Source organism: Amia ocellicauda, chromosome 17 (assembly GCF_036373705.1).
Source record: "Amia ocellicauda isolate fAmiCal2 chromosome 17, fAmiCal2.hap1, whole genome shotgun sequence".
NCBI lineage: Eukaryota > Metazoa > Chordata > Actinopteri > Amiiformes > Amiidae > Amia > Amia ocellicauda.
Genome location: NC_089866.1, coordinates 10475327 through 10501941, shown reverse-complemented (window position 1 = coordinate 10501941; position 26615 = coordinate 10475327). Strand labels below are relative to the sequence as shown.

At 39.4% G+C, this 26615-nt stretch overlaps 1 protein-coding gene across 1 annotated transcript in view; it reads left to right on the top strand.

Moving 5' to 3' along the window:
• Positions 1-576: 576 nt before the first annotated feature.
• baiap2l1b (BAR/IMD domain containing adaptor protein 2 like 1b) overlaps positions 577-26615 on the top strand; it is a 42450-nt gene continuing 16411 nt past the window's right edge. The window contains exons 1-8 of the mRNA XM_066690286.1: positions 577-994; positions 6153-6228; positions 6719-6805; positions 19562-19623; positions 21000-21071; positions 21366-21500; positions 25524-25676; positions 25909-26064. Of these exons, the coding sequence (XP_066546383.1) occupies positions 944-994; positions 6153-6228; positions 6719-6805; positions 19562-19623; positions 21000-21071; positions 21366-21500; positions 25524-25676; positions 25909-26064 (792 nt within the window). The 5' untranslated portion in view covers positions 577-943. The remainder of the gene's footprint in view (positions 995-6152; positions 6229-6718; positions 6806-19561; positions 19624-20999; positions 21072-21365; positions 21501-25523; positions 25677-25908; positions 26065-26615) is intronic.

The following is a 26615-nucleotide window of genomic DNA, read 5'->3' as shown; positions in this document are numbered from 1 at the left end:
TAAAACATTAAAATGGCAATGGGCTGGACACATTGCAAGGATAACAGATCAGAGATGGACAAATAAAGCTATTGAATGGATCCTAGAAGAATGGCCACATAAAAGATGGGAAGATGAAATAATACACTTTACAGGTGACATGGAAAAGAGAAGTGGAAACATCTTGGGGAGACCTTCATTCAGCAGTGGATCGATATAAGCTAATGGTGATAGTATTTTACATTACACATATAAAAACATTCAAATTAATTTCTAAAATTCAATTTAAAATTGCTCAATCAGAATAAACATATATATAGTATAAAGAACATTTTTCTATTATTTAGTAAAAGCTTATAATAAGAACTGGAGGGCTGCAGTGGTGCCACGCATAGCAGCAACAGGTTTACCTGTGTGTGACCAAACAGTTAACACAAGGCGCAATCCATAATAAAAAACAACATAAAAAGCCCTACAGGAAGTTCGCGATGAATACCATCCTCGCCCACCTCCAGGAGCGCCCGTCCCCGCCGCCGGGCCCACCCAGCCCCGCCACCAGCGCAGCAGCCGGGCCGGTGACGTCAGCAGTCCCACCTTTCCTGCCTCCGCGCTGCCTGCGAGCCTCGGCGGGGTTTGACAGTTTCGCGTTGTTGGCAGCGCCGGAGCTGCGGATGTACGGCTGCGCTGGCCCTGTTCACACCTGTGGCATAACTGGGATGCGTTTTTGACCATTACCACCAGTATCTCAGCCAGGCGCCCCTGCCACACTTAGCACACCCGACTTTTTGTGTCCTGGGCAGCGACAGACGCCGTGTGTCCGGGCTGCATGTAGAGCAGGCTGCTCGTTGTGTCGTGTTGTTTCTCGGGGATTTCAAAACAACAACAACAACAACAACAACAACAACAACAACAACAACAAAGACATCCTTCTCGTCTTGGAAATAAGCACTTTAAAAGGATAGCTATGTCCAGAGACCCAGAAGAAGTGAACAAGCTCACTGAAAGTACATACAAGGTAAGCGGTTTATAGATCATCATACTGTAGTAATAATACCTGTTCCAACTGACTACCACGTCTATGTAGTTAATGTTACTTTATACACAACCGGCTGCCTCAGAGCTTATTATTATGTGGAAATACAAACTTACTTTCGTATTCATCGGATCGACTACATTACATTGCAACTTAAACTTTCCCAGCTTATGCGACGCAAGCACACAGGTCGCGTTTTGTTGCGCAGATTTCCGCAGTTCTGCGCAGATCTACAGATCCCATTGGTGGAGCAGCGCAGACCTGCACAGAACTGCGGACATCTGCGCTACACGAAGGCCACCATATGTGCAGCGGGCTTTGAATAATTCTGTCCTCGCCAACTACCAATGCTTTGTGACTGTAATCGTATATGGAAAGCTGTGGCAATGACCTGCCAGCGTCTGTGATTATGGGAAGTGGAAATAACGCCACCTTAGTTTGAGCTGCTCTGCCTGCTGCGTGACGAACCTGGTTTCCTTTGAACACAGTGATGAAAAGTTCCCCGAGCAGCTGACTGAACTGGTCGGGGCTGTAGGTGCAGACAGGACGTGCTTAATCCTATTTACTTGGTGTCGACATTATCAAAAGTTCCTTCTGCTGTTTATAATTACCTTTTGTGACGAGGGTTATTCATTCGAAGTTAGTTGTTATGAAAAAATACGAAATGAAATGTCATCTACTATATGTTACAATACCCCTCATGCTCAGAGCTATTGCTTTGCTTACTGCTGCTATAATGTTGCCACTTCATGTCAACTAGTTGATATAAACTACTGTGTTTAAAATGCAGTTTCACATTTAAATATATGACTATTCATTTAGGCCGTTGATTGGGAAGGTCATCTGTCAAAAATCAAATGGCAGATCTGTGGATAGAGGAAATATACAATTCCAATATTTGTGTAAGTGACAGATGGATAGATTTGAAAGACATGGGTGCAGTTATCTATGATGGCTTTTTGGGGGGAAACTGAGGCGTGTTGGATATAGATTTGGTTTCAGTGGCACACCCAGTGAGCGACAATGCTGGAAACTCACTAACTTGTCACTCTGAGTGAGGCTTTGCATCCATACTGGACACACCTGTGTCACTGTGATTACAGAAATCACTCACAGTCATTGTAAATGGCAAACTAAAGTCAGTACTCAGTTTCCTCTTGCTGTCTTACGTAAGCTAGGTTAATTATTACAAGCAATGCCTTTCTCCTTTATCTATATTTAAATATCATGCAACGTTAAAAGGACACATGGCCTTATTATTCAAAATTTCCCCCATTTAGGGCAGGACAGGGGAGAGTATTTCTTTTTGAAAAGCTCTGTTCCATTTCAAGTATTTTTACAGGTTTTGCACAGTGGTACAGAACCCCATAATACTAAACAGAGCAGATGCATAAACCCCATGCAAACCAAGGGGAAGTTGAACATGACGGAATTTAAAAGCAGCCATGTGGGTAGAAACCACCTGTGCTGGGGAGACGTTGCTGTGGATCCTGAGCCAGTAAGGAACCTGTTTGTTGCGCTGTAGCTAGGTGTAGGTGAGTGTGTCTGCCTGGTCATTGTTTGAGAACGGGTGTGTCTTGGGAATTCAACAAGGAACTGCTGTTCAGTTTATTGTTGGGATTTCAGTATTTTTACCCAGGGCTAAATAAGTCAAGGATAAGTCAAGAATAATGCATTTCATTCTTTACTTTAGAGTCCCAAATTAGAAAACTGATTGTTGTGGTATAAACTGCATACAACATAAACACACACATATATGATTTGCTCCGAACATAATTTTGTTTGGTACAATACCTATACAAATTGAACTGGAAGTTCAGTGTTATTTAGAGTCATACTAGGGCTTAACTGTCACGTTTTAAAATAATCCAGTGATAGGTTACTCCACTGGAGAAGGAAGGATGATATATTTTAAGTTTAAACAACATCCAGCTCCCAATCTTTCCAAGATAATACATGTACAATGTGCTAAGTTTCTGTATCTATTTCCTTAAAAGTGATTTTGCCATCATACAGGTTATGCAGAAATGCCTGGTCTATAAAATGTTTATCTGTTAGAAGTTATACAACAACATGCTGTGCATAGTTTCACTGCAATTTAAATGCATTTATGGAGCCCAAATCCAGCCTGCAATACAGAAAGACTTCTACTTCAATTTAGATTGATTGCATTTGATAACTCCCCTTTCCAGCCCTAGGATGGCTTGATAGTGGCCTGCAACGAATGAAACGAATACATAACTGCGTGTCAAAAACAAAACCATATGATAATTCAAAAGTTGCATATTTTATGAGACTATCTATAAATAGTTTACTTATCAAGATAATGGTTAAAAACACAGTAGATGAATGGTACAAAGTCAGTTTTAAGGAAACCCCAGATGAGACCATGATACTGATACTGTGTGTGTATGTGTCTTTGTGATGTTCACTGATGTGGTTTAGCACGGCTCCGGCTGACTGGGCCTTATTCTAGAGAGGGTCACTGCTGGGCTCAAAGTTAAAAAAGATAGGGTTGGGAATGGTATGAGTGGGAAGTTCAGGTTTTCTAATCACAGCACACTGCGGGACATTGTAGTCCACCACCATGAGCTACAGAATGGGCCTCCTGGCTTTTTGGCTATTCCTACCAGTTCTCACATTATGGAACTGAATATCATATTGTGTTTAATTCAACACTGCAAGTTTTTGCAGTCCTTAATCAAAACATATGGTTTAAGATGCTTTCACACCCCATAGCAATGTGCCCACAAACACTACCTTAGTTGTGCGATTATTAAACAAACAAGCACTTAAAATCACACATTGAGAGTGAAGGTGGAATGAAAACCAGAAGACCCTGGCGAGACGTCTGGTCTTTGACACTCCTTTTCAAAACAGGAAATGGCTAAGAATAACTTCTCCCTATCGGCATGCAGATGAGATCTACCCTGGGGAACGGGCATTTGTGTACAAACCCTCGGAGTGGCTTTAGTTTAGTAAAGCCACTCTGCCCACCCTCACTCCTGTGTAGCTGCACTCTGTGAACTTCAAAAGGTGTCTCTCACAGTGGAGGGCCAGAGAAACACAGCCGATATGCAGGCAGATTTTCTCTTCCTCAGCCTTGTGTTGTCACTTTTAGTGTTATGAATCAGTCTCCCTTAGACCCAGTCGCTGCTCCAGGCAAAAAAGGGAGAAATAACAATAACGTATATATGTCAGCATATACTGATGTCTGGTGTTTGCAATGTGGGTTAGTCTTCAAATCAAGGAACTAGAGCTGCATTTTTCATTGCATTAGAGATTTAAATTTTCCTGAGCTTTTAGTATTAAAATGGCACAGATCTTTGATTTATGACATGAATGAATTTCAGTTTGTTTTTGAAAATTTCAAATAATTATTTAATATTTTGTCCACTAAAGGTGATTGAGTTGTTCACAGTAAGGAAATACTGTTCAGATACATTTTGTTTGGTTTTCCCCCCCAGTTGTTCACCCAATTAATATTATTTGTATATTCATTAAACTTTCTCTAACCAGGACAAAATAGGCTTAATGTCTCATTTTAAAGTCATTTAGTAAACGCTCTGGCAAAAGCAACACAAACTGACAACACCTTAGCCATATTTATATATAAAACAATAACTACACAAACTAAAACACAGGACCCATTCAAACAGTGTCAATAAAACACCTTGTAATTCTATTTATATTTTAATGTCCTTCTTCTGTTGTTAAGCAGCTGATTCAGTTTAGCAGATGCTTGTGTAGCATTTTTCTAGCCTTGCCATCTATTGTATATCAATACTGTAAAAGCTGTTTTGCTGTGGAGAGTGCTTACTGATCAAAACTGAAAATTAGTAAAAATAAAAAAATAAAAACTCAATTGACCTTTGCTGAGTCTCCTATTTAAACTTATTTACTGCCTCCATATAAACCAATAAGCTGCAAGTAAAGCAGGGCAGGGGGGGGCATTTCTTTTGTAAATGTTTTTATTAGATAACTTTCAGAATCATGTGTGTATGCAGAAGATAAAGCTTTACTAAGTACTGGGAGTGTCTTTGATTATAGCTTAAGTACTGGTATTCGCCAGTACTTCATTCAGTAGCATTCCTAATGTATCCGTATTGACGACTGATTGTGTTGGTAGTTCTGGTACTGGCGAGTTTACTCTGAAGCCAGCTGAGGTCTAGAGGTGTGATATGACATCATATGATGTTTTACCTTAGACAATAAGAAAGTCTGACATACAGAGCCTTTATTTGGCTCACCCAGCTTCTCCAGCTGATGGTTTTTTATGTGCTTTGGAGAATCAGCCTCCACCAGCTCTGTTTGACCCACCCCTTCTCGCAGTCCTTAGTGCACACGATTATCTCCTCTGGTCTCATTGTCCAGCTTGAACCGATTATTCAAGTTTAAATTGTCAGTCCCTTTAGTTTAAATACCTCAGTCAAGTTTCCCAAGTGTCTGAAGTATTCCAGGCTTAAGAGATTATGTTCCTCTAATCTGTGTTGTGTTGATATGACATACCTGTTGGTCCCAGGATGGGTGTGGTGTGGTGCTCTCTCATCAGTGCAGTAATATCAAAATGAGAAATGCTCTTCTAGACATACTTGCACTGGACCTATTTCCGTGCCAGCAAGGGACAGTGCACCGGCTCGCTGACGCTTCCATACACCGAAAGCCCAGCCCAGGGCCCAGGAGGGCTTACAAACAGGCACTAAGTCATTGCTGTAGAGGAGAAGCAAACTACTTACTCCATAAGTGGATGGACTTCAGTGTTCAATCACTGATGGGTTTAGGCTCTGAACTAGACCACCTTGAACTACCTTTCTACTAACTAATCCTTTTATACAGTACTGTGAAGAAGTTCCATCAGATTCTTTTAAATTAAATTAGAGGATTGTTCAAGAAACCTAAGTGTAGGCCTATATTATAAATTTATCTATATATGACGCATATAATATTGGCAAAAGATTTTTTGGCAGTAAACTCCACTGCATATTTACACTGCTTTTCAATGTTACTGTACATCAACGTTATTTTATGAGATCGTGACCCATGATTTTTTAATGATTAAACTACTGGTGCTGTCTTTCTTAGCTGGATGTCAGTATTTTCCTAGTTGTTCACCTTTGTTTTCTGTCTTCTCCCCTGACAGAATGTTATGGAACAGTTCAACCCCGGGCTGCGAAACCTCGTCAACCTGGGGAAGAGCTATGAAAAAGCAGCAGCAGGTAAGCATTTCTCACAGTGTCTACCTGTTACGACATATAAATGTATATCTTTTGTAATGTGGCAACAACAGAAAAAAGTAGTATTGCAGGTTGAAAATGTATCATTTGTGTATTAACTCCCCATAGGCCTTAGATAATGTGCAGGCCTTCAATATGCAAATTATCTCTTTCTGGACCTCAGCTTTAACAGATTAGACCAGTTTAGACCAAGCAAAATCCATTCACAACCATTATGTTTTTCACTCATTTGTTGTGAATTCAATACGATTCTAAACAAAGCATTACCCCTGTGAATGTGTTCACGTGTCAAGAAAGTTGATCGCTGGGGATCTTTTCTGTGAATGGAAGAATTCGGTGAACCAGTACAACCAGTCTGTATACTATGGTACTGATAACACAGTATCCTCAATGTTACTAGTACAAATGCAGTCGTAGCAGAAGTAATATCAATAACCTGAGACTGAGCTGATCATTCTCTTTTGTGCCACAGCCATGACTCTTGCGGGAAGGGCCTACTTTGATGCCGTTTCCAAGATAGGAGAGAACGCTGCAGTGTCACCAGTTTCCAGAGAGTTAGGTGAGTTGATACTGTGCAGATCCACACATTCCCGGTGTCTAACCCAGGAGTAGAGCAGTTGCTCCCCCCCCCCCCCCACACAGAAACCCCTGAAGGGCTGGCTGTGCCCTGAGATGTTGATGTGCAATTGAAGCTTGAACGTACTGGAGATGGGAGGGCCGACTGCGGCCTGGCTGATCCTGCCAAGCCTGAAATTTACTGAAAAGGCGGCAATTCCGACTTCCCTGAATAGAGGGATTTGTCCGAACAATACAGTTCAAGGGGGCACTGTATCAGTGGGTGTGTTTCATAGCCACACACTTTGTTGTGTTTTTTTTTTATGTCTGAGGAAATTAAAATAGAAGCAGGAACTCAGTCACCACTTATTCTTCTCTTTGGGAGAGTGGCCCTGTTTGATGTCATTGACTCGTGACTGATTGCAAAGTAGGTCTCTGGTGTGTAATATCTCTGGGTATAACTACACAGCAGTGTGTATACATGAGAAGGGCAGTCACTTAATAAGGCTGTTCTAGGTTATAATGCCATTAGTTTTCATAGCTGTTATTTTTTTACCAACATCCATACTTTTCTATGACTTCATATTAGGATGCCTGTTTTGCCACATAGGATCTTCCAATAGGATTTTGATTAGTTTGATCTCTCCATGTTCAACCCAGTCCAACACTGAAAGTACAGCATTGTATGCCTGTGCTATAGTTATCCAATTACGTAAGTTTAGCAGCAGTCAGTACAGAATTAAAGGACAAACTAAATAGATAATATGTGATTGGGAAAGCAATAGATCGGATTGAAAATATCAGTGTAGGAAAAACAAAACGGGTACAGTAATCTCTGGTGTAACACGGTTTTGGTTAACAAGATTTATATTTAGACAGCTGTTGCAACATGGGGTCGAGTTTCAATTATTCTTTGTTTTGTTGTATTTCTCATGGATAAAGACATTATATACATACTAAATACAGCAGATGTTTGGCACAGTTTAAATATACATCAGGGGCAGTATTACAAATATTAAAACCTACAAAAAGCTAATGTTTTAATTTTTGTTAATGCTTTTTGTTACATTAATTTTGGATAAGTGTTACATATTGGTCTGTATTCTTCAAAAATACATGTATGTGGAGTTTGTAGAGGTGAAATTGGCCAGCAGAATTGTTTCCATTGGTTTTGTTGAGTGTTGTGATACCCGCTTGTGTCCCTGCCCTTCACAAACTGTGAATAACTTTCCTTTTTTATACAGTACAGTACTTGTATTACACTTATTTCTAATGTGCAATACATAGTAGTATATATGTACTATACTTGTTTATTTTGATAATATACTATTTACATAATATACAATTGTTTCAGAGACTGATTGGCCTTACCCCATATTCCCCATAATCTCTTGCTCAACACGGTTTTGATATAGTTTAATTCAAGAATGTAACGCCCGTATTAAACAAGGGATTGCTAATTAAATGAATCTGCTTAATCTCCTATGCTCGATTGCTAGGGGAACCACAGTCCGGAGAATGTTTCAGGTCAGGCTCTGTTAACTGATAAAACTTAATGTTTCCCGGGTTAAAAATGTGACCCCGTGCTGCTGGAGTGCAGTGGCTAAAGCTCAGGTCAGTTGGGCAGTGTCTGGGCAGTGTCTCTGTCTCCTGCAGTCCACTGGCCTGAGTCTCACTGGCCCAGCCCTCGCTCCCACAGATGACTGTGAATTCTCACACGCAGCCCTCAGACAGGAGCAGGACTGGCTCACTAAACAGAGAGAGCAAACAGTCCCACAGAAGGACAGTATTCCTTCAGTTCTCTGCCCCCCGAAGTCTACCTTGACTAGTTCGTTTCTTATAGACCTTACATAAGTACAGCTATTATTGTCTAGTACAGACCAGTTTCATGCTGTTTTTCAGGCCTAACTATAAAGCTGGATGATTTGAGGTTCACAGATAGTCTTTATTTTTGTGAGCAGGCAGAACATAGTTTCCCACTTATTCCAGTTTGAATAGCTTGTTCGCTTGGCTATGTGGCAGGACGCTGTCCGATTGTAGCTCTGAGTGAGTTTAAGAGATGGCGGTGTACAAAAAGAACAAGAACGTCAGCAATCCTGTGGGATTCGAGGAAAGCTAAGCTTAATGTTCCCTAACCCTGGAATTATAGGCTTTTGAGTGTATTTTAATGATTTTGTGAACCAGGTTGTGTGTGAGAGTATGGAGAATGATTCAGTGATTCAGTCTACATTGCCCTGACCTGACTGTACAATGTGAGAGACATGTCTGGTAGCATGGTTGTGTTTTTCTTGCTTTTTTGTTGTTTGTTTTGTGTAGGGCACAATTGCCCTCGGTTTGTGTACTGAGATTACGAGTTTGTGTTACGAGTTTCCTGTCAGCATTGTTGGAACTTGTATGACGAGGGCTGGTACAGCTAACTACATGATAACATACCATGTCATAAAATCTGGGAGTGTAAACAGTGGTTCAAGGTGAATAGAGCTGGAAAAATGTTAATGGCCCCACTGACAATGCTGACTGAAGTCCCATATTGCAGTGTACCTCTGGCATAAACTAGATTGGGAAGTTGTGAAAAGACAACAGAGAAAAGAGCTTTTCTTGCTGTGCTGGATGTTGCTTAGCAGGAAGATCATCACTGTAGTCCTCTGGCAGCCATCAGTCGTTTGAGGGGGAAATTGCTCTCTAGTACTTAGGAATCAATAAGGCCAAGGCGAGAACTTGCTTCCTATCAGACACATAGTGAACAGTTGTCTTGTTATTTAGCATGTTGTGCTAACATCTTTGTATAACTGTGCCTATTTAGTTTTCACAATAAAAGAATAATCAGGAAACTAAATGTTAAACTTTAACCAGCTGCTTATCTCTGTCTCAGGTTATAATTAGACCTAATAAGAAATATTTGTGTGTTTTAACACCTTCATTTGTGAGTCACTATTCTCTCTGGATGCATGTGCTTTATACTTCATACATACCTCTTGATAAAATGACCTCGGTGTATATTCCAACTTTAGTTTCCTATTCCTTATTTTATTGACTGGTTCAAGTTATCTTAGTCTTATCGTGATCACACATCTTGTTCTTAGATGTAAACCCTTATTAACTCTAGAGTTGATCTGCTTCTTTGACGACATTATTTTATTGAGCTGTGGATTATTGCTCCCTATTTATAGTAAATCACTTTATCACACGCAAATAAAACTTTGGAGATGATAAAATACAACCATAACCCCATACTTCATATCTTATTCTGATACACAAACAGCGCTTGGTGTATGTATCTTAGATCAGGAAGACATACTGATGTATATGGTGTTTGTTTATTCAAGGAGTTGTAAATTTAAATCCAAACCCACCTGCAATTTGTAAGCTTCAGTAAAACTTTTTGTCATAGAAACATTTATGGGTCAGAGTTGGGCCACACAGAGAGAGAAAGATCTTAGTGGAAGGGAATGACATTGGAATTCTAAAGTGTCATTGATTTAACATTAATAATAATATATTTTAAAAGTAATGCATAGTTCCTTTTTTATTTAATGTGAAAGTCCGTATCCTTTATTCCTGTTTCACCTCGCGGTGAATTTATGTTTGTACATTAAACCATACAATACAGGAAATCCCCTGGTTTATGTCCAGCACTCGCTACTCTCTGTAGCATATGAATATGCAGTACAGACTGTATCCATCAGCAGGTGCGGAAATGCTTAGTTACTGGGATTATATATTTCTGTAGGCGTATATGTATAAATGTTTGTGTGTTTGGGGGTGTGTGTTTATATATACTTTGTGATTCCACTGCTGGATGAAGTAGGGCTATATGAAATACCTTTTATTATTTTGAATTATCGGATTTATTATTCCCTGATTTCTGATTTTTCCATTTTTAAAACTGTGTGTGTGTGTGTGTGGTGGGGGGGAGGGAGGGTAGGTGGATAACTTGTTTTACAAGTTTGTATTTTGTTTTCAATGTTCAGACATCCATTTGTATTAATATTGCTGAGGGGAACCAAATCTGGCATCAAATTCAACTTGAGTGTTTGTTTTTTAACTTCGTAACATATAAATAATAATATAATATGACTTAATAGGATTTATTTGGCAACATGCTGATATACTGTGTTTTCTTTACTTGATAAAAAAAACGTACATTGTATGACTGTACATTATGAACATGTTTATTCTTATCCTTCCGATACCCACCATTATAACTCTTATTCAGTTGGTTATTTTCACTCTGCAACACCGGAGCTGCAGTATCAAGAGTGAAGCGCCACGACTGGCGGGCGGCGCTTTTCTATTGTTTTTATTTGTGTTTACAGGTCCTGTATGATTGCTGAGGTGCTAAAAATATTTTTTTCATGCGTTCCAATGATGTGCGTTTCTCAAAGCTTCTTATTATACATACACTGTAATATTTCACTGTGTTTTAATATATATATATATATATATATATATATATAGCTCTGGAAAAAACAAAGAGACCACTGCAAATGTTTGTTAAATCAGCATCTCTACATGTATGGCAGCCATTCCATTCATATTTTTATTTGGAATTTGGGAGAAATGTTGTCAGTAGTTTATAGAATAAAACTAAAATGTTCATTTTACCCAAACACATACCTATAAATAGTAAAACTAGAGAAACCGATAATTTTGCAGTGGTCTCTTATTTTTTTCTGTATATAGCTGTATATAGGTTGTTTAAACTGACTTTGTTGTAATGTGCTCGAGTGCCTGATTCCGTCTTTTAACCTGATCAACGCAGATTTCAAATAGCCCTAGTGAAGGCCTTTCAGTCTACAGTGTTTCTTCTCCAGGCTTTTGATCTCATCCTCACATGTGTGTGCCTCTTCTTGGTCTTTTTTTGTTTATTTGGATCCAGTCTTTAGTTAATTTTACTTAATTACTTACTTAGTTCATTTTTAGTTTTTAGTTTTTGTTTCTTTTTTTGTCAAGCGTCTTGTTAGTGTTTTTCTCAGGATTGTATTTACCTGTCATTTACATGTTTAATGACCAGGTTTCTGAACCATAGGTTTGCACTGGTAGTATAGGCCTACATTGTGTGCTTGTGTGTGTGTGTATTGTAAACACTGTAATCCATCTTAATTAGGCTTGTTGACTAAATGATGTGAGCTTGAATGCACTTGTTTATACATAATATAGGCTACTATACAACAATACACAACAGTACACATTTAAATAAACAAGATAAAGCTTTTTATGAAAGACATGTGACTCCACATAATGCCGCCACTGTCACATTGAGCAGAGATTGCCAAGCTTGCTTGCCAGGGTCATTTGCATGAACACTGTATTTAAATAAAACTAAGGAACAGCACAGAAGGCATAGCTCAGCAGGATGCAATAAAACTCTCACCACTGTTTCTTGTCAAGAATTTATAGTAATAATAGTAATAACGTGCAGTTTAAATTTGGCCAACTTGGCACCTTCACGGCTGTATTGTGAAGCGCCCATTTGTCTTTTGTGTAGTGCACTGCAGCACTGAGAACTACACATATAAAACAGTGGTCCTCTTATCAGCCGGTCATAAACTACGATAGAGAAAAGGGTTCTGCTACAGAAAGATTACTGAAAAATATATCAGGTCGTCTGTCTTTTTCCTATGTTATATACATTGATTTGACCTAGCAAACCTAGTTTGATGGTGAAGTGAAAGAGTCCCCCCCCACAACTGTTTCTGGTGTTAAAAACGTAGTTTATATGATCTGTTTATACTTTATTGCTTGCTTTATGTTGCATTGTGTGCATTCCTTCTGATTATTTCCTCTTTGTTCCATAATGCTCGCTACTGAAAATACATATTTAACGTTATTGTCAGGAATTGTGTAAGGGAAGGAAATTAGTGCTGCACTATTCCATTTAAATTATTTGTTAAATAAATTATGTGTTGCACATATATATTTCCTCATGTAATTTCCTCTCTTTCAACTTTGAACAGTCCATTTCAGGCCCTATGCTTGTTTAAATATGCAAAACTGTAATCAGTGATATGATTTTTCAGTTAAAACTGACTGCATGATCTCATGGCATTTGAAAACTGAAGATGGCTTATGTGATGATAAATATGTAGTGGCCAGAGAAATACACATTAGACTACGAATGGCACATTAGTAGAAACACTGATAGGTTAAGCCAGGGAGAAGAGAACAGAACAGAACAGAACAGGGTCTCACGATGAAGAAAAATGTCAGACTCTACGTCTCCTTCCTGTGATTGAATGTCATAGAGAGCCACATTGTGATTTTAGAATGCATAAATCTGTCACTACAAGCATGTGTGAGAAAAAGAAAATGAACATTTTGATGGTGTCTTGGAAATATGTATGCCTGGAGAATTACTTCACCTATGCTTCTATCCTGCGATTATATGATTGACAATTTCATCCTTGAGTCTCTGTCATACTTCCAGAGTTACAGTAAATCATGTCTGTCTATCTCAGCAGGCAGGCGTGTTAAAGTCAGAGAAATCAAATAAGTCTTATGTACAGTGCTACATCTATTGTCACGCGTTGTATTGCTTTCTAAGCTACAGCAGTGTTAAAGTGATGCGAATTAATGTATTTACAGCAGTACTGTACAAAAAAGAAAAAACCTATATATAGGTATGTAGGTAGGTGTGTGTATATGTATATATATGTGTATATATATATATATATATATATATATATATATATATATATATATATATATATATATGTATATATATACACACACACACACACACGTTGATGACAGAATGAGGATTTCAACATTCCTCTACCTTGGAAGAAATTCAACATTAGAATATTCCAGATAACAAGAAAAATGACACATGGAGTCCCTCCACCTCCTGGTCTCAGTGTCTGATGGTGCAAGCGAGTTGCTTTACTAGATATGGGTGTGTACTAAGGCTTCAGAGCTCTTGTTTGGCAGGGTGGTAGATCAATGTTCCATCACTTTATCCGACTGTTAGTGAGTTTTGTGTGTATGTGTGTAGGAGAGGTAACCCCAGTGACTTGCTGAATTGCTTACAAAGATCAAAAAAGTCCTTGTACACTTTCCAAAGCTCCCATCACTTTCCCTCCCCCTCACACCTACCCTGAAAGGATACTCAGAGTCTGTCGCACACATTAACACTCTCTCAGCTCTGCCCCAGTGCTCTCAGTCTCGCACACGCTCCACAACACACTGACAACACACACCCGCATTCCAAAACCTGGACTTTAAACGCTAATCTAAATAGGTCTGTGTGTCTGTCTGTCTGTGTTTGTGTGTGTTTATAATACTCAAAACTCTCTCCCATTCCTGGAATTTCCCAACCAACAGCAAAACTAACAAGGAATCTCAAGTGTGTCCATATTGTACTTTTTGTTTTGTTACTGTTAATATTTTTATTTTGTTTTTGGCATGCACTCCCAAACACTCGTTAATTCATGTTTGCACTACAAAACTCTTTTGGTCTCTCCTGTTACATTTACACACATGGTGCTTAGGGTGATAACAGACTAGCCGGAGGCATGGTTTCACTCTGTCCTTCCCACTCCATTGCCAACAACCTTTCCAGGAAGATAGATGTGATTGCTGAGGTGACAGCTTTGCTGTGAGACATTCCACAAACCCTGACTGCTGGGGTGGCAGCCTGCGCTATTCACCAAGCTGAAATCCTCTGCCACCCACAATTCTCATTCTCATCTCTATCCCTCTGGTTCGCTCTGTCCTGCTAGGAACTCGCAAAGAATATATGCTATGTGTGGATTGTGTGTCAGTTGTACCCTCCCGTTCAGAAACTCCTCAAACGCGGGCTTTGCCATTAAAAAAAAAAAAAAAATGTACTTAGCCTGAGCAACTGCCTTATACAATAAAGAAAATGTGTTCAGTCAACAGTGAAGTAGTTAACAGTGCAATCGGTATGTTCAGTTTTTCATTACTGAGAAAATCTAACATATTTTTTGTCTTGATATGAAGCACCCAGATGTAGGCTCTTGGCTTCAATGGAGGTCACTATGTACATTGGAGTGATGGAGTTGTGAGTCACTGCTGCATTTATTATACTGGGACATAACAATAGTTTATCCATAGCAACCTGAATACAAAAGCTCTCCCCACCTTGTTTCTGGAATTAGCAGTTTCAACATCTACATACAGAGTGACATCATGTAACAGACATTTTCTGCTGAATATTGGCGGTATGGGGTGTGGGCCTAGCAGTTTTCACTTACTTGAAAAAGCCATGAACTATTCCAACGGGTAGTTTCTGTTTTCTGATGTTCTCTGCTGTGATTTCTTACTCTAGGAATGTACAAATCTGTGAATTTTGTGAGTTTCCCTTTGGATGTGTAACCTGAGATTGTTGGTACTTCTATAATAAAAAAACTCGTTACCTCTGCATTCTGAGATTTGTGGAAAGGATCAATGTGGCAGATTTTCAAACACGTAGATCAATGTACATCAAACACAGTGCTATAAAGGTGGCTGAAGAAAAAAAGGCACTATATGAAATAAAGAACTATTATTATTACATCAATAACATAACATGCAGTGTGCAAAGTGAAACTGAAAAGCATTTATAAATAGAATGCTATTATAATATTCCTTTAATGCTGGTTCCTACTATACACATTAAACCAGGGGCAGATTATTTCTATTCCATCAATTGTCTCATTAAGGAGCTGGATTTGTCCAAGTCATCCAGAGGAATCCATTGTCCACAAATTGATAATGCCTAAACAAATTAAAAACTGTGGTGGCAGCAATCATTTAAATTGAACTAAATGTTTACATAGCAGCCGTAAATATGCCTTAAAGTGTGAGCACCCTTGTGCTAAGACTTGAGGAAGAAATAAGTGATGACAACAAGTGTGAAGTGAAGTTGGACTGTTTTCTGATCTTCGCTTTGTAGGCCACAAATCCTAACTTTTCAGAGAGTGCTAGAGATGGGAGTTCCCATCTGAACTTTCCATCAGTCCCAGATTAACATTTAGAATGGTGGGAGTTTTGCTTTAATCCGTCATCAAGCTTAGTGCTTCCTGGTGAATGTGTGGGAGCTATAAAAAATAATAATGTTAACAGTCAACATGAGATTTCATTAGTTTTTTTTTTATTTCCCCCTTGTTGTTTTCGGTCACAGTATAGATGAGGAAGGGTGCCCTTAAAGAGTTTCACAGTGCCTCCAGGTGTTTTCGCAAAACATGAATGCATCAATAATCTATGGGGCTACACCTGTTGTCGCTTTCATATTCCAAGGCTTTTTGTTTTTCACCACGCAATATCATTACGTAATACCGAGAGGCACATGGCCCCATAAGACTGTGATTGTGCTGCACATGTAATATGGCCATGAACAGGAGTATATTTCAGACTGACTTGTATCTGTCAATGTGGTACAAGAGCCCTTGTGGGTAGACTGGATCTCACAGATTAATTTCGTTGGGGGTTGATGCAGCTTGGGAGGAGGAGGGAAACTGGAAAGGGTGGTGGTGGAGCGAGTCATAACAGCCTGCCCACTCAGCCACTCTCAAAGGTACAAGAATTAGAATAATTACCTAACAGGAACCGATTACGTAACTGGCTTTATAGTAAATGTTGCGGTTGTTGTTTTTTTGAGGTATGAAATGGAGAAATGAACTCTCTGTGGATTTGTGTAGTCTTTTGAGTGTTTCAAAGATGGATCCTTTGGGAATGAATACTGCAAGAAGGGCTCCAGTTATAACTGCCTTCTATGTCAAGAAACACACAGATGGGAATGAGAATAGCCTAGTTATGCAATTGGAGATTGAATGGGTAGTGGGTTAATGCCAAATTGAAAGAGTTTAAGGGTGAGGAGTAATATTGGACGGTGGGAACTCCAGATACTGTTTAATCCAGATTAAATGTAAGGAAGGGCTAGAAATATGTAAAGGGGCTATATGTTTCTCTAATGTGATTTTAAAGTGTAAGACCTATTATAAGCAATTGTTGAACAAGAAACAGACTTGAGAATGATCATTGGCAATGTAGTGAGACATTTAATCCAATGTGATTAGATCCAGCTATGTGCAATAAATTCTGCAGAGTTGCCACAGTTTGTGGAAATACTGTACTTGTTTATCATAGGGAGTTTGATAGATTAATTCCTTGCATCAATACAAAGCCTGCATGGCTGTGTGACGGGACAGTTTCCACACTGGCTCTGCAAGCTCTGTCTTGACCCATGCAGCTACAAACGTCTGCTCCTAGTGTTGCAGTCACCTTGTCTGGTACATGGAACAAACCCAGCTGGCAGCACCTGGGAAAATACGCAGTTGCCTAGTAACTTGCGGGCCGTGCCATACCCAGGCTGTGGTAAAGAAAAGAAGCCAGGGCCACGAGATGCAAATGCCTTTGGGTTTGGAGGATTCAGAGTCTCATAGCATGGTGGGCCTTAATTTCGCTTCCTGGGCCTCTCTCTTCTCCATCTGCAACACATTGAATCCTGTTTTCTTAGTGATAACAATTTTGCTTCCATAATCGGTCCTTTGTTGCTCCCAGTGTGTGTGGATGTGAAAAGCTATGAAGACGCACATATGGAGAAAGCACTGAGTATGCTATATCAGCCAAGCAACTTTACTATTGAAGGAGAGTATCCTCCCAAGGTCAAACTCGATCAGACTTGATTAATTGTTTGAGTAACTGGAGTTTAATCTGGTGCCCCGCTGACCCCCTCCCCAGACACATTTTCCCTTGTTAATCAAATTCACTTTTCCCAGGTACATTCTTCATGCACAAAATCCTTCTTGAGTGTCTGTAAAAACACCAGGAAGTGCTGCTTACCTTTTAGCCGTGTGTTGTTCGACCTGTGGTTAGCAAATTACTTGCGCCACCACATTTGTAATTTGCACATATTCGATGGAAATAGGAGATGTATATTAGCTTTATGCATGCACTGTATTTCTTAGTTTTTAGTATCCACAGTTGCAGTCATAGCGACAATATTCAATGGACAATGGACAGTATCAATATTGCACATGACAGGTCCAATTGATGGCTTCATTTTTAGTGCAGCTGTAAATAATAAACACAAGTATTCTGAAAACCGGTGGGTTTAAAAAGTGGCACAAGCTACAGTAGTCATGGTTTACACCAGTAAAGTGTTCATCAGTGTATTAGCAAGTAGCATCCATGTATGTGCTTCAGAATTTTTTTAGATGTTTGTGTAGTGGAAAAATAAGTATGCTTAAGCTTTGGATATGTTATTTTATGTATTAGTGTTTATTGTGTGGGGGGGGGTTATAGGCCACAAATAACAGATAACTGATTAGTAATGTTGTTAGAGCTGCTGTTGTTTTTATATAGAAAAGGTGAACTCTTGACATTCAGATTGGTTGGCTCCACTGTCTATACTGAAGTAAACTAGCTGCGTGTCTCATTTCTCTCTACCTCCACTCTGCCGATGCTCCTTTTTCAAACAGATAAATGGTCCCATCAGGAATATGTATATTGTATATTTCCTGAAGCAATATTACTGTTTTTGTATTATTCGTCAGTTGGGAATGATTTCAACTGCACACAGTCATGGTCATCTAAGAATACCAGATCAAGAAATGTCTTTTTGATCTCTCAGAGCTAACTGTCCAATTATTATAATAATAATTCTTCTAAAATAACCCCTTCTAGAGCACTAATTCTAATGCAAAGTTGTCAATACTGAAAAAAGCACTACATTGAATTACAGTGTTAAATGTTGAAAATAATACATGTTTAGTACTCTTGGTGATATGTCATTCCTTAAATACCTACACAAAACAATTGGGCAACAAAGCACAGTCATCTGTATAAAATATTTTTTTTATCGCGATACACATTTCTCAACCCAAGTGTGTATCACGGCCAATCTAATGCTGATACCTGTGCAGTGCTAGAAACAATGGGGAAGGGGAAGGAATGTAATTAAAAAGACTGATAAGCCAATGCTTTTAAAGCCCTGCCTCTTTCTGCCATAGTTGCTCATTAAGTTCTACCCATGACGTCTAGAAGGAATGTCATGGCAATAAATTACGCATTTTTGTAGATACAAAGGTCAGGGCTCAGCTTAGTTGACCCCTGCCTTCCTAAACCTGTAATTGATTTTTCATAAGATTGGTCTAATCTGTTCAGAATTAATTTAAAAATTCATCATGGTCCTAAAGCACCACAACTGCAAAAAAAAAGCACAACAAAAACCAGTGTCCCTTCCTCACGCAATGTTTGTCCAGTCCTTGTACACTTCATTGCTGAGAGAGGACAGGCGGAAAGGCACTTGGAGAGGCCGAGCTTTACTGGGCCAGTGTAGATTAGATATGGAGACAAAAGTGACTGCAGAAAAGTGCCAACAGTGTAACTATTGCACCTTGTGAGCTGGAGGTGCTACTTCAAAGCCCAAGGGCACTGTTGTTGCAAATTAACACCCGAAGTGTTGAAACGGCCTTAAAACCTAATGTAGGTTATCTGATTGACTTTGTACAGGAGGGAAATATAAAACCCCCAAAACCTTAAAGGTATTCTAACTGTTTATTTATCCATTACGTAAATCCTCAGCATGATATCACAACACGAAAAAACATGAAACCATTTGTGCACTGTTGCTTTTCTAGCTGGTTGTGTCGATTATTTTCCACTGCTCTCTATATTCCAGGTAGAGGGTGCCCAGAAGGGTTGTTTACCTTGACTGGGTGTCTGCTAATATACACAAATGATTAATTACAAATTACCAGGTTGTGTTGCATTTGCTGCCTCCTATTCCTGGGACTGATGATCTGTGTCTTTTCAGGTGTTGTTCTGGTGGAAATTTCAGAAGTACATAAGAAAATCAATCAAGAACTAGAAGAGAACGTAAGTCCACTTATTTCCATATTTGCCTCCTCTCTGAATATTGTAAGAGGCTCTAACTACTCCTTCACCTCACCTGCTGCACGCCACCCCCTCCACACTTGACGATGCTATAAATTCCTCTCGGTGCCGAACTCACCGAAATCTATGATGTGAAACACCAACACAGGTTCAGGCCAAATGCTCAACACTCTGAAGTTGCCTGTGGAAACCAAACCTCATGACACTTGGTAGTACCCTTATTAAGATAATCACTTTGGACCATTGACTATTTTATTTGTGCTGTATATTTAGGTTCCTTATATGCATGCTGTAAACATTGCTTTCTTGGGGAAAGGTGAAAAACAAAAGCCAGCACCTGCTTCACTGTGTTGTTGCTGATGGAGAGAGCAGGTCTGAACATGCCCTGTTCAGAATGGCACCCCAGCCGCCTGCAGCTAGAGAGCACAGCCAGCAGAGGAGTCCTTTAATACCATGGCCATCATAATAACACTCATACACAAGCAAGCCTGGTATATTCTCTATACAGTAGGACATATTTTAGAAATCATGCAATTCCCTATAGCATTGGTGTGTCTGGAATGATCATGTACTATGTATAATTAAAAGTGTGTGGCACTTTCTGTATGTATTTAACGTATTAGTCAGGGCTTGGTATAAGACTTGCGTGCTCACTTTGGTTTGTCTTCTGTATTGCAACAAAGAAAGCTCACTATGCAATGACTGGCAGTTTATTTACATTAACATTAACATAATCCATATGTATTCAAGAAGGATATGGTAGCTGGGAGGTTCGTTACCAAGACACAGCCCCGCTGTAGGTGTGTAGTGTTCATAACTGGGCAGTGAAGCCTGTGGGCAACATGAATCCAAGGCAGCATGTGATGTAACTGTTCTCCCCATTTGCTAATTAGAGTGATTCAGTGGCACAATGAAAAACTGTACAGCTGTGGGCATCCCCACATTACTGCCACGGAGAGCAGGTCTGACTCACTCTTCTGAACATCTCACAGTTGTTTAGAATCAACCATAATGCATCACAGAAGGAGGTTATGCAACACTGGTTTTCTGGGTATTTTTGTTTGTTTGTTTGTGTGGTTCTGGCTTCGGCTTAAATCTTATTATAACTTAAAAAACAAAAAACATTCTGATAACTTTACAAAACTAACTTTACCAGCCTGTACTTCTGATATTATTATTTTCAATCAAGAACATATGAAAACATATGAAATAGTATATAAAAAAAAAAAAATATATATATATATATACTGCATCTTGTAAAATACTGTTACTATGTTGTTTTGAGGATGTTGTCATTAATTAAAGTGACCATCTTGTGGTATCAAGCCTTAACATAATTGTGAATGTTTTCTCTCCAGTTTAAAAAATTTCACAAAGAGATCATTTCTGAGTTGGAACGGAAAACTGATATGGATGTGAAGTACATGACTGTGAGTAACAATACAGCTCTATTTATTTATTTATTTTCTTCTGTGCATATAGTGCAGTCATTTCTGTTCAGAAAATTAGGAGCCCTTCTCAAAATGATGCCGTTGACAAAAGCAATTCCCTGGAATGCATGTGATTGAATTAAGTGTGTTCATTGTCATCGTTTGAGCTTCTGAAATGTGTGTGACCACACCCCCTCACTTTTGTTTTAATCATCTGTGATTTTGTGTGTCTTGCTTTGTGTGGGAACCAGCCAACAAGGTCTCTGACCGCGCTTCGTTATTCATCTGTTGTAGGCAACCTTTAAGAGATACCAGACAGAGCACAAAATGAAATTAGACTCTCTAGAAAGGTCGCAGGCCGATCTGAAGAAACTGCGGAGAAAGAGCCAAGGGAAGAACGCCATTAAGTACGAGTCGAAGGAGAACGAGGTGAGTGTCCCTCTTGTCTGTGCTCAGGATGCCGCGCCTTCCGTCACATGAGGTAGAATTCGGTCTTTCCCGGGGGGGCTTCTCCTTGCTTGGCTTTCCCAAAACATCCATGTCATTCCATGTGTACATTCCAGAATCATTACACAGAAAACAGTTTAGTTTGACTTAATCTGATAACAATGGCAGGTGTTAAAGCACTTATCACGGTAAGTAAAAACTTGTTTATTGTTTATTTATACTTTTTTCCAATTCCCAACTCTCTAGTTTCTAAGCCAATGAGCTTTGACAATGTGGGATGAAACATAACATTGACTACAGCATCTTTACCAAAACACGTTTGTACTTTTGATTTAATGCATCTATTCAGTATTGGGTATAGAGAGATCTGTACTCAGTGACAGTGTCTCTTCCTATGTATCAGCAAGTGCAGAGCAAAGCCAGAGGACCCTGCCAGCTCTCAAAGGGAAAGTGGTTCTGTAGGTTTTATCTCATAACTTAATGGAGGGAAGAGAAAAAATCAGTGAGCAAGTTAAGCTCACACTGAATGGAATGGTTTAGAAGAGCAGGTGCTCAAAACAAAACGTTAGGTTGAAGGAATCTAAAACTTCCTGGATCGCTTTTGAAAGGTTATAAAGGGGGTGGGACAGAGGGGGGAGAGTTTGAGGGGGCTGTTCAGGGAAACTTGCTCTAGGTTCCCAAAGGACAAAGGACATTTTTGTCAAAGGACATTTTGGGCTTTGGGGCTCTATTAGGATAATTTAACTCTTATCAGGTTAACACAGCACATTTAAATACTTTTCTGTGGGCTTCATTGATTTTGGATCTGCTTTTATTTATTTTTTAGATACTGATTTATACAACCAAAATATCATATTAGAAATACAATCCCTTTATTGCTGTGTGTGTGTAAAATCTGCATTGTATTGTATGGGAAGAATCTGGATGTCAGGATTACATTAGCTTGACTTCCTTGACATTACGTCTACAATTGTTGCAGTGGTCCAACCACTGAAAGTGGTTTCCCACTGGTTTTCATTGTTATTTTCAGTGCTTGCTCTCATGTGGAAAAATCAGGTTTCATACTTATTCTTTAGTGGGCTAGACTGTGGAATGGGAGGAGCTGCAGATCCTGAATTTCTTGTTTCTTCTTCCAGAAGGTTTGCTTTGTCACCCTTGTCCAGGGCGACTTACAAATGGAACATAGGATGGTTGTGATTGTAAATGTGTCAAACTCCAATACTTTCCCTTAGAGGGTATTGTTTCATGGATATGACTTACAGATACAGTGCGTGTGTGTACGTTTGTGGGCATGCCTAGGTGCTCCTATGACAGCTCTTACAAGAAAATATAATCGGTAATCTTCAGCTAGCAAACAAAATGTACAAATCAGTGTCCCGTGAAACTCATTCTTGGCTGATATATTTCATTGTGATTGCACGTGTGATTGCATCAGTAGTGGATTGAACTTGTATGCAGTATGTGCCAGATTTAGCTGAAATGGTGATTCAACCTTCGGGTTTCAACTGAGATTGGTGTTTCTGATGAAAAGCCCCCTCCCTCCTGCCTCAGTAATTATTTCTACATTTAAATAAATGTCATAGCAGTAGTGTTAATAATAATAATAATAATAATAATAATAATAATAATAATAATAATAATAGTTATAGTAATAATAATAATAATAATGGTAGTATAAACAGTATAGAATTTGGAATTCAAAATTACCATTGTCTGCAGAAGTCTGTGTCTGTGTCGAAACTCGCCTCATCCTGTAGCAAGTGAAGTAAAACCAGTATCCACATTCTTTTATGTGGTCCTGATTTTAATAGTAGACTAAGTAGACTTGAAAAATACTTTTTAAGACTAGTCTTCTACTATGAACTGCTTTTACCTGTTTAGTATCTATAAAAAATCTGATTGAGATGAAAAGTATAAATAACACATTCTTATGAAATGCGTAACCAGAAATACTTGAATTACAAAAATGAAACTTGTGCTTAAGTCTATGCTATCTCAGGACTGCTAATTAATTTCTCTAGCACGACGGTCACCAAACCGTTAAGCACTTGAGAGTAATGTGCAAATAAAGGACTGTGGAGTTAAGGAGGTGAAATGAAGGATAAAGCGTCGCCTAGTGAGCCAGTGCTTTGTAATATCACAAGGTGATTGAGTGTTGAGTGTGCCACCTCTTTTCTATCCAATAATATTATTACAGCTGTCACTGCTCAGCATTTTAATTCCTTATAAATAGGCTTTGGGGAGGCTCATACCCACCAGCGAATGAACGCTGTGTGTACGGCTCCTGCAGTGTGTCTGCTGTGAAATGTGAACATCTGGATGTCTTCGTTGCCATTCCACGAAACAAAATATTGTCATTCACATTTTCCTATCTCGCCCAAACAGGCACCTTGAAATGCGTTTCAGGAAGTGTTAAGGAGTATAGCTTAGTGCAAATGGGGAAATTAGCAGTCAGGCCCAAAGCATTTCAATGCAAATTCTCTTGTTCAGAAACAGGGAAATGCATGCTGAAATGTTTTTTTGTTTTGTTTTGTATTCTCTTCTTTGGCAAAGGCTCAGATTAAGGCTGGGGGAGTAGCTTCCCATTATTACAATCTAGAATTGCATGTAGATCTTCATTTAAATTCTTAAAATTTAAAAGTACCTTTGTTTTGACATATTTTTTACATTAAAAATATTTTGATTTAAGTTACACTCCCCTTTGGTGGGTGTTTGCTTCCACTATTCCTGACTAACATTTCTACCAAAGAAATTTGCACAAGCTGAAGGGCCTGCACAATGTTCAGAATTGGAAGTATACAGCGGTATGAAGTGATCTCTACCACTGTACAGCACAGCACTGTAATTTACGCAGGATTTTATTACACAGGAGACAGAGAGAGTGAGTGAAAAAGGCTGAGCACCCTATCTTAATGGGAAGAGAAAGGAAAGAAAGCAGCAGGTGGGAACAAGGAATGGAGCAAAATCCATCGAAACCAGTACAGTTTACTGCATTCACGGCCACAATGAAAACTGTGTGAGAAAACAGCCGTGTGTGTGTAAGAGTGAGTGTGAGTGTGTGTGCGCGTGTGTGCGTGCTTGCGTGTGTGTCATAAGCCATTTTTAATTTGAATTTAGAGATGGTGGCAGTGCAGTTAAACACTGGCAATGGAATTAGTTGTGTGCGTACCCTATTATATCAGTCGTTTGGATGAACTGGCACAGGATTCTCAGGAGAAACCCTATGCCAGCATTACATCTGTTTATCAAGCCATGCGTCCCCGACACAGGTATTGCTTGAAACTAATTACCAGTTTAAGGTCACAATAGCATTGTGCATCTTTGCATGCTTGTCTCTCACCATTAATGAGAACATGGCAAAACAGCGGCTGAAAAAACGATTGTATTGTGCCCCTGAAAAGTAAACCAACCTGAATAATCTTTTTTATTTAATATACATCCCATGATGCAATACACATACAGTGTACCTAAAACAGTTATACAATAAACGATTCCAGAGTGAACAATCCTGTATAAAGAGGCTACAGCACCTCAGGCAGATGTGTGGTAGCTTAATGGGGTTTTTATATTCTTCATCTCCTTATTATTATTTCACAACTGCAAAACAAAGTTAGTCCTCATTTGCAAGGAGCTGGTGGGTGGACCACCGGAGGCTGCTGTTTTGTTCATGGTTACTCAAACTGGGCCTTGTTTTTCTAAAGTTTTTAAAAGGATAACACATGAGTAATATTGGGACATGCACTCCGTTCAAAGCACCCTGAAAATCAAAGTCATGGCTTGTAGACTCAGAAAGGTATAACTGCTCCCTGTCATGAACATTATTAACTTCCAAATAGTGAGGCTAAAATAGAAGTGATTGCATTTACTTCAGTCTGGAGCTGCTGATTACTACTACTATTTTACTTTCATAAGAACATGTCCCTTTGTTTTCGCAAGAGTGGTGTGGTGCCCCGTGGTGCCTCCGAACTGGGCTGATCTGCTGTCTGGTACCTCATGTCCCCGCAGTGTATGGAGACCATCACGTCGCGGCAGATGGAGATCCAGAAGTTCATTGCAGAGGGCTGCAGGGAGGCCCTGCTGGAGGAGAAGAGGCGGTTCTGCTTCCTGGTGGACAAGCACTGCACGTTCTCCTTCCAGATCGGGGCTTTTCATGACAAGGCGAGTAAGCAAATGTGTTGTTTTGCATACGCTGTATGTTGCAAGAGGATTTCAGGAAGGCACAAACAACATCATGCAAATGTTAAATGTTTTTATTGGTTTGTTGAGGGGTCACAAATAACACATTTGTCAGATAACAGCTCAGTCAAAAATGGGGAATACATTTTTTGTTGTTGTTTTGATTATTTAATTGTGTATGTGTTTGTTTGTGTCTTTTGCCTTGTTGGAACAGGCCAGAGAAATGCTGAATATTAAGCTGCCTACCTGGCAGGAAAAGTGTACTGATGCCACGAAGGTGCCAGACAGTGTGTTGTCAATGATCGAGGGTCTGCGGACCCCTGTGTCTGTGACCCCCCAGCCCTCGCCTCTGATGGAGCGCTACAACATGGTGAGAGCAGCCCAGCCCAGCCCAGCCCAGCACCCACACAGAGAGACCGCATACTCCAACATGTACAGTGCATCCGGAAAGTATTCACAGCGCTTCACTTTTTCCAAATTTTTTTATGTTACACCCTTATTCCAAAATTGATTAAATTAATTATTTTCCAAAAAATTCTACAAACAATTCCCCAATAATGACAACGTGAAAGAAGTTTGTTTGAAATCTTTGCAAATTTATTAAAAATAAAAAACAAAAAAAGCACATGTACATAAGTATTCACAGCCTTTGCCATGACACTCAAAATTGAGCTCAGGTGCATCCTGTTTCCACTGATCATCCTTGGATCATTGATTGGAGTCCACCTGTGGTAAATTCAGTTGATTGGACATGATTTGGAAAGGCACACACCTGTCTATTTAAGGTCCCACAGTTAACAGTGCATGTCAGAGCACAAACCAAGCCATGAAGTCCAAGGAATTGTCTGTAGACCTCCGAGACAGGATTGTATCGAGGCACAGATCTGGGGAAGGGTACAGAAACATTTCTACAGCATTGAA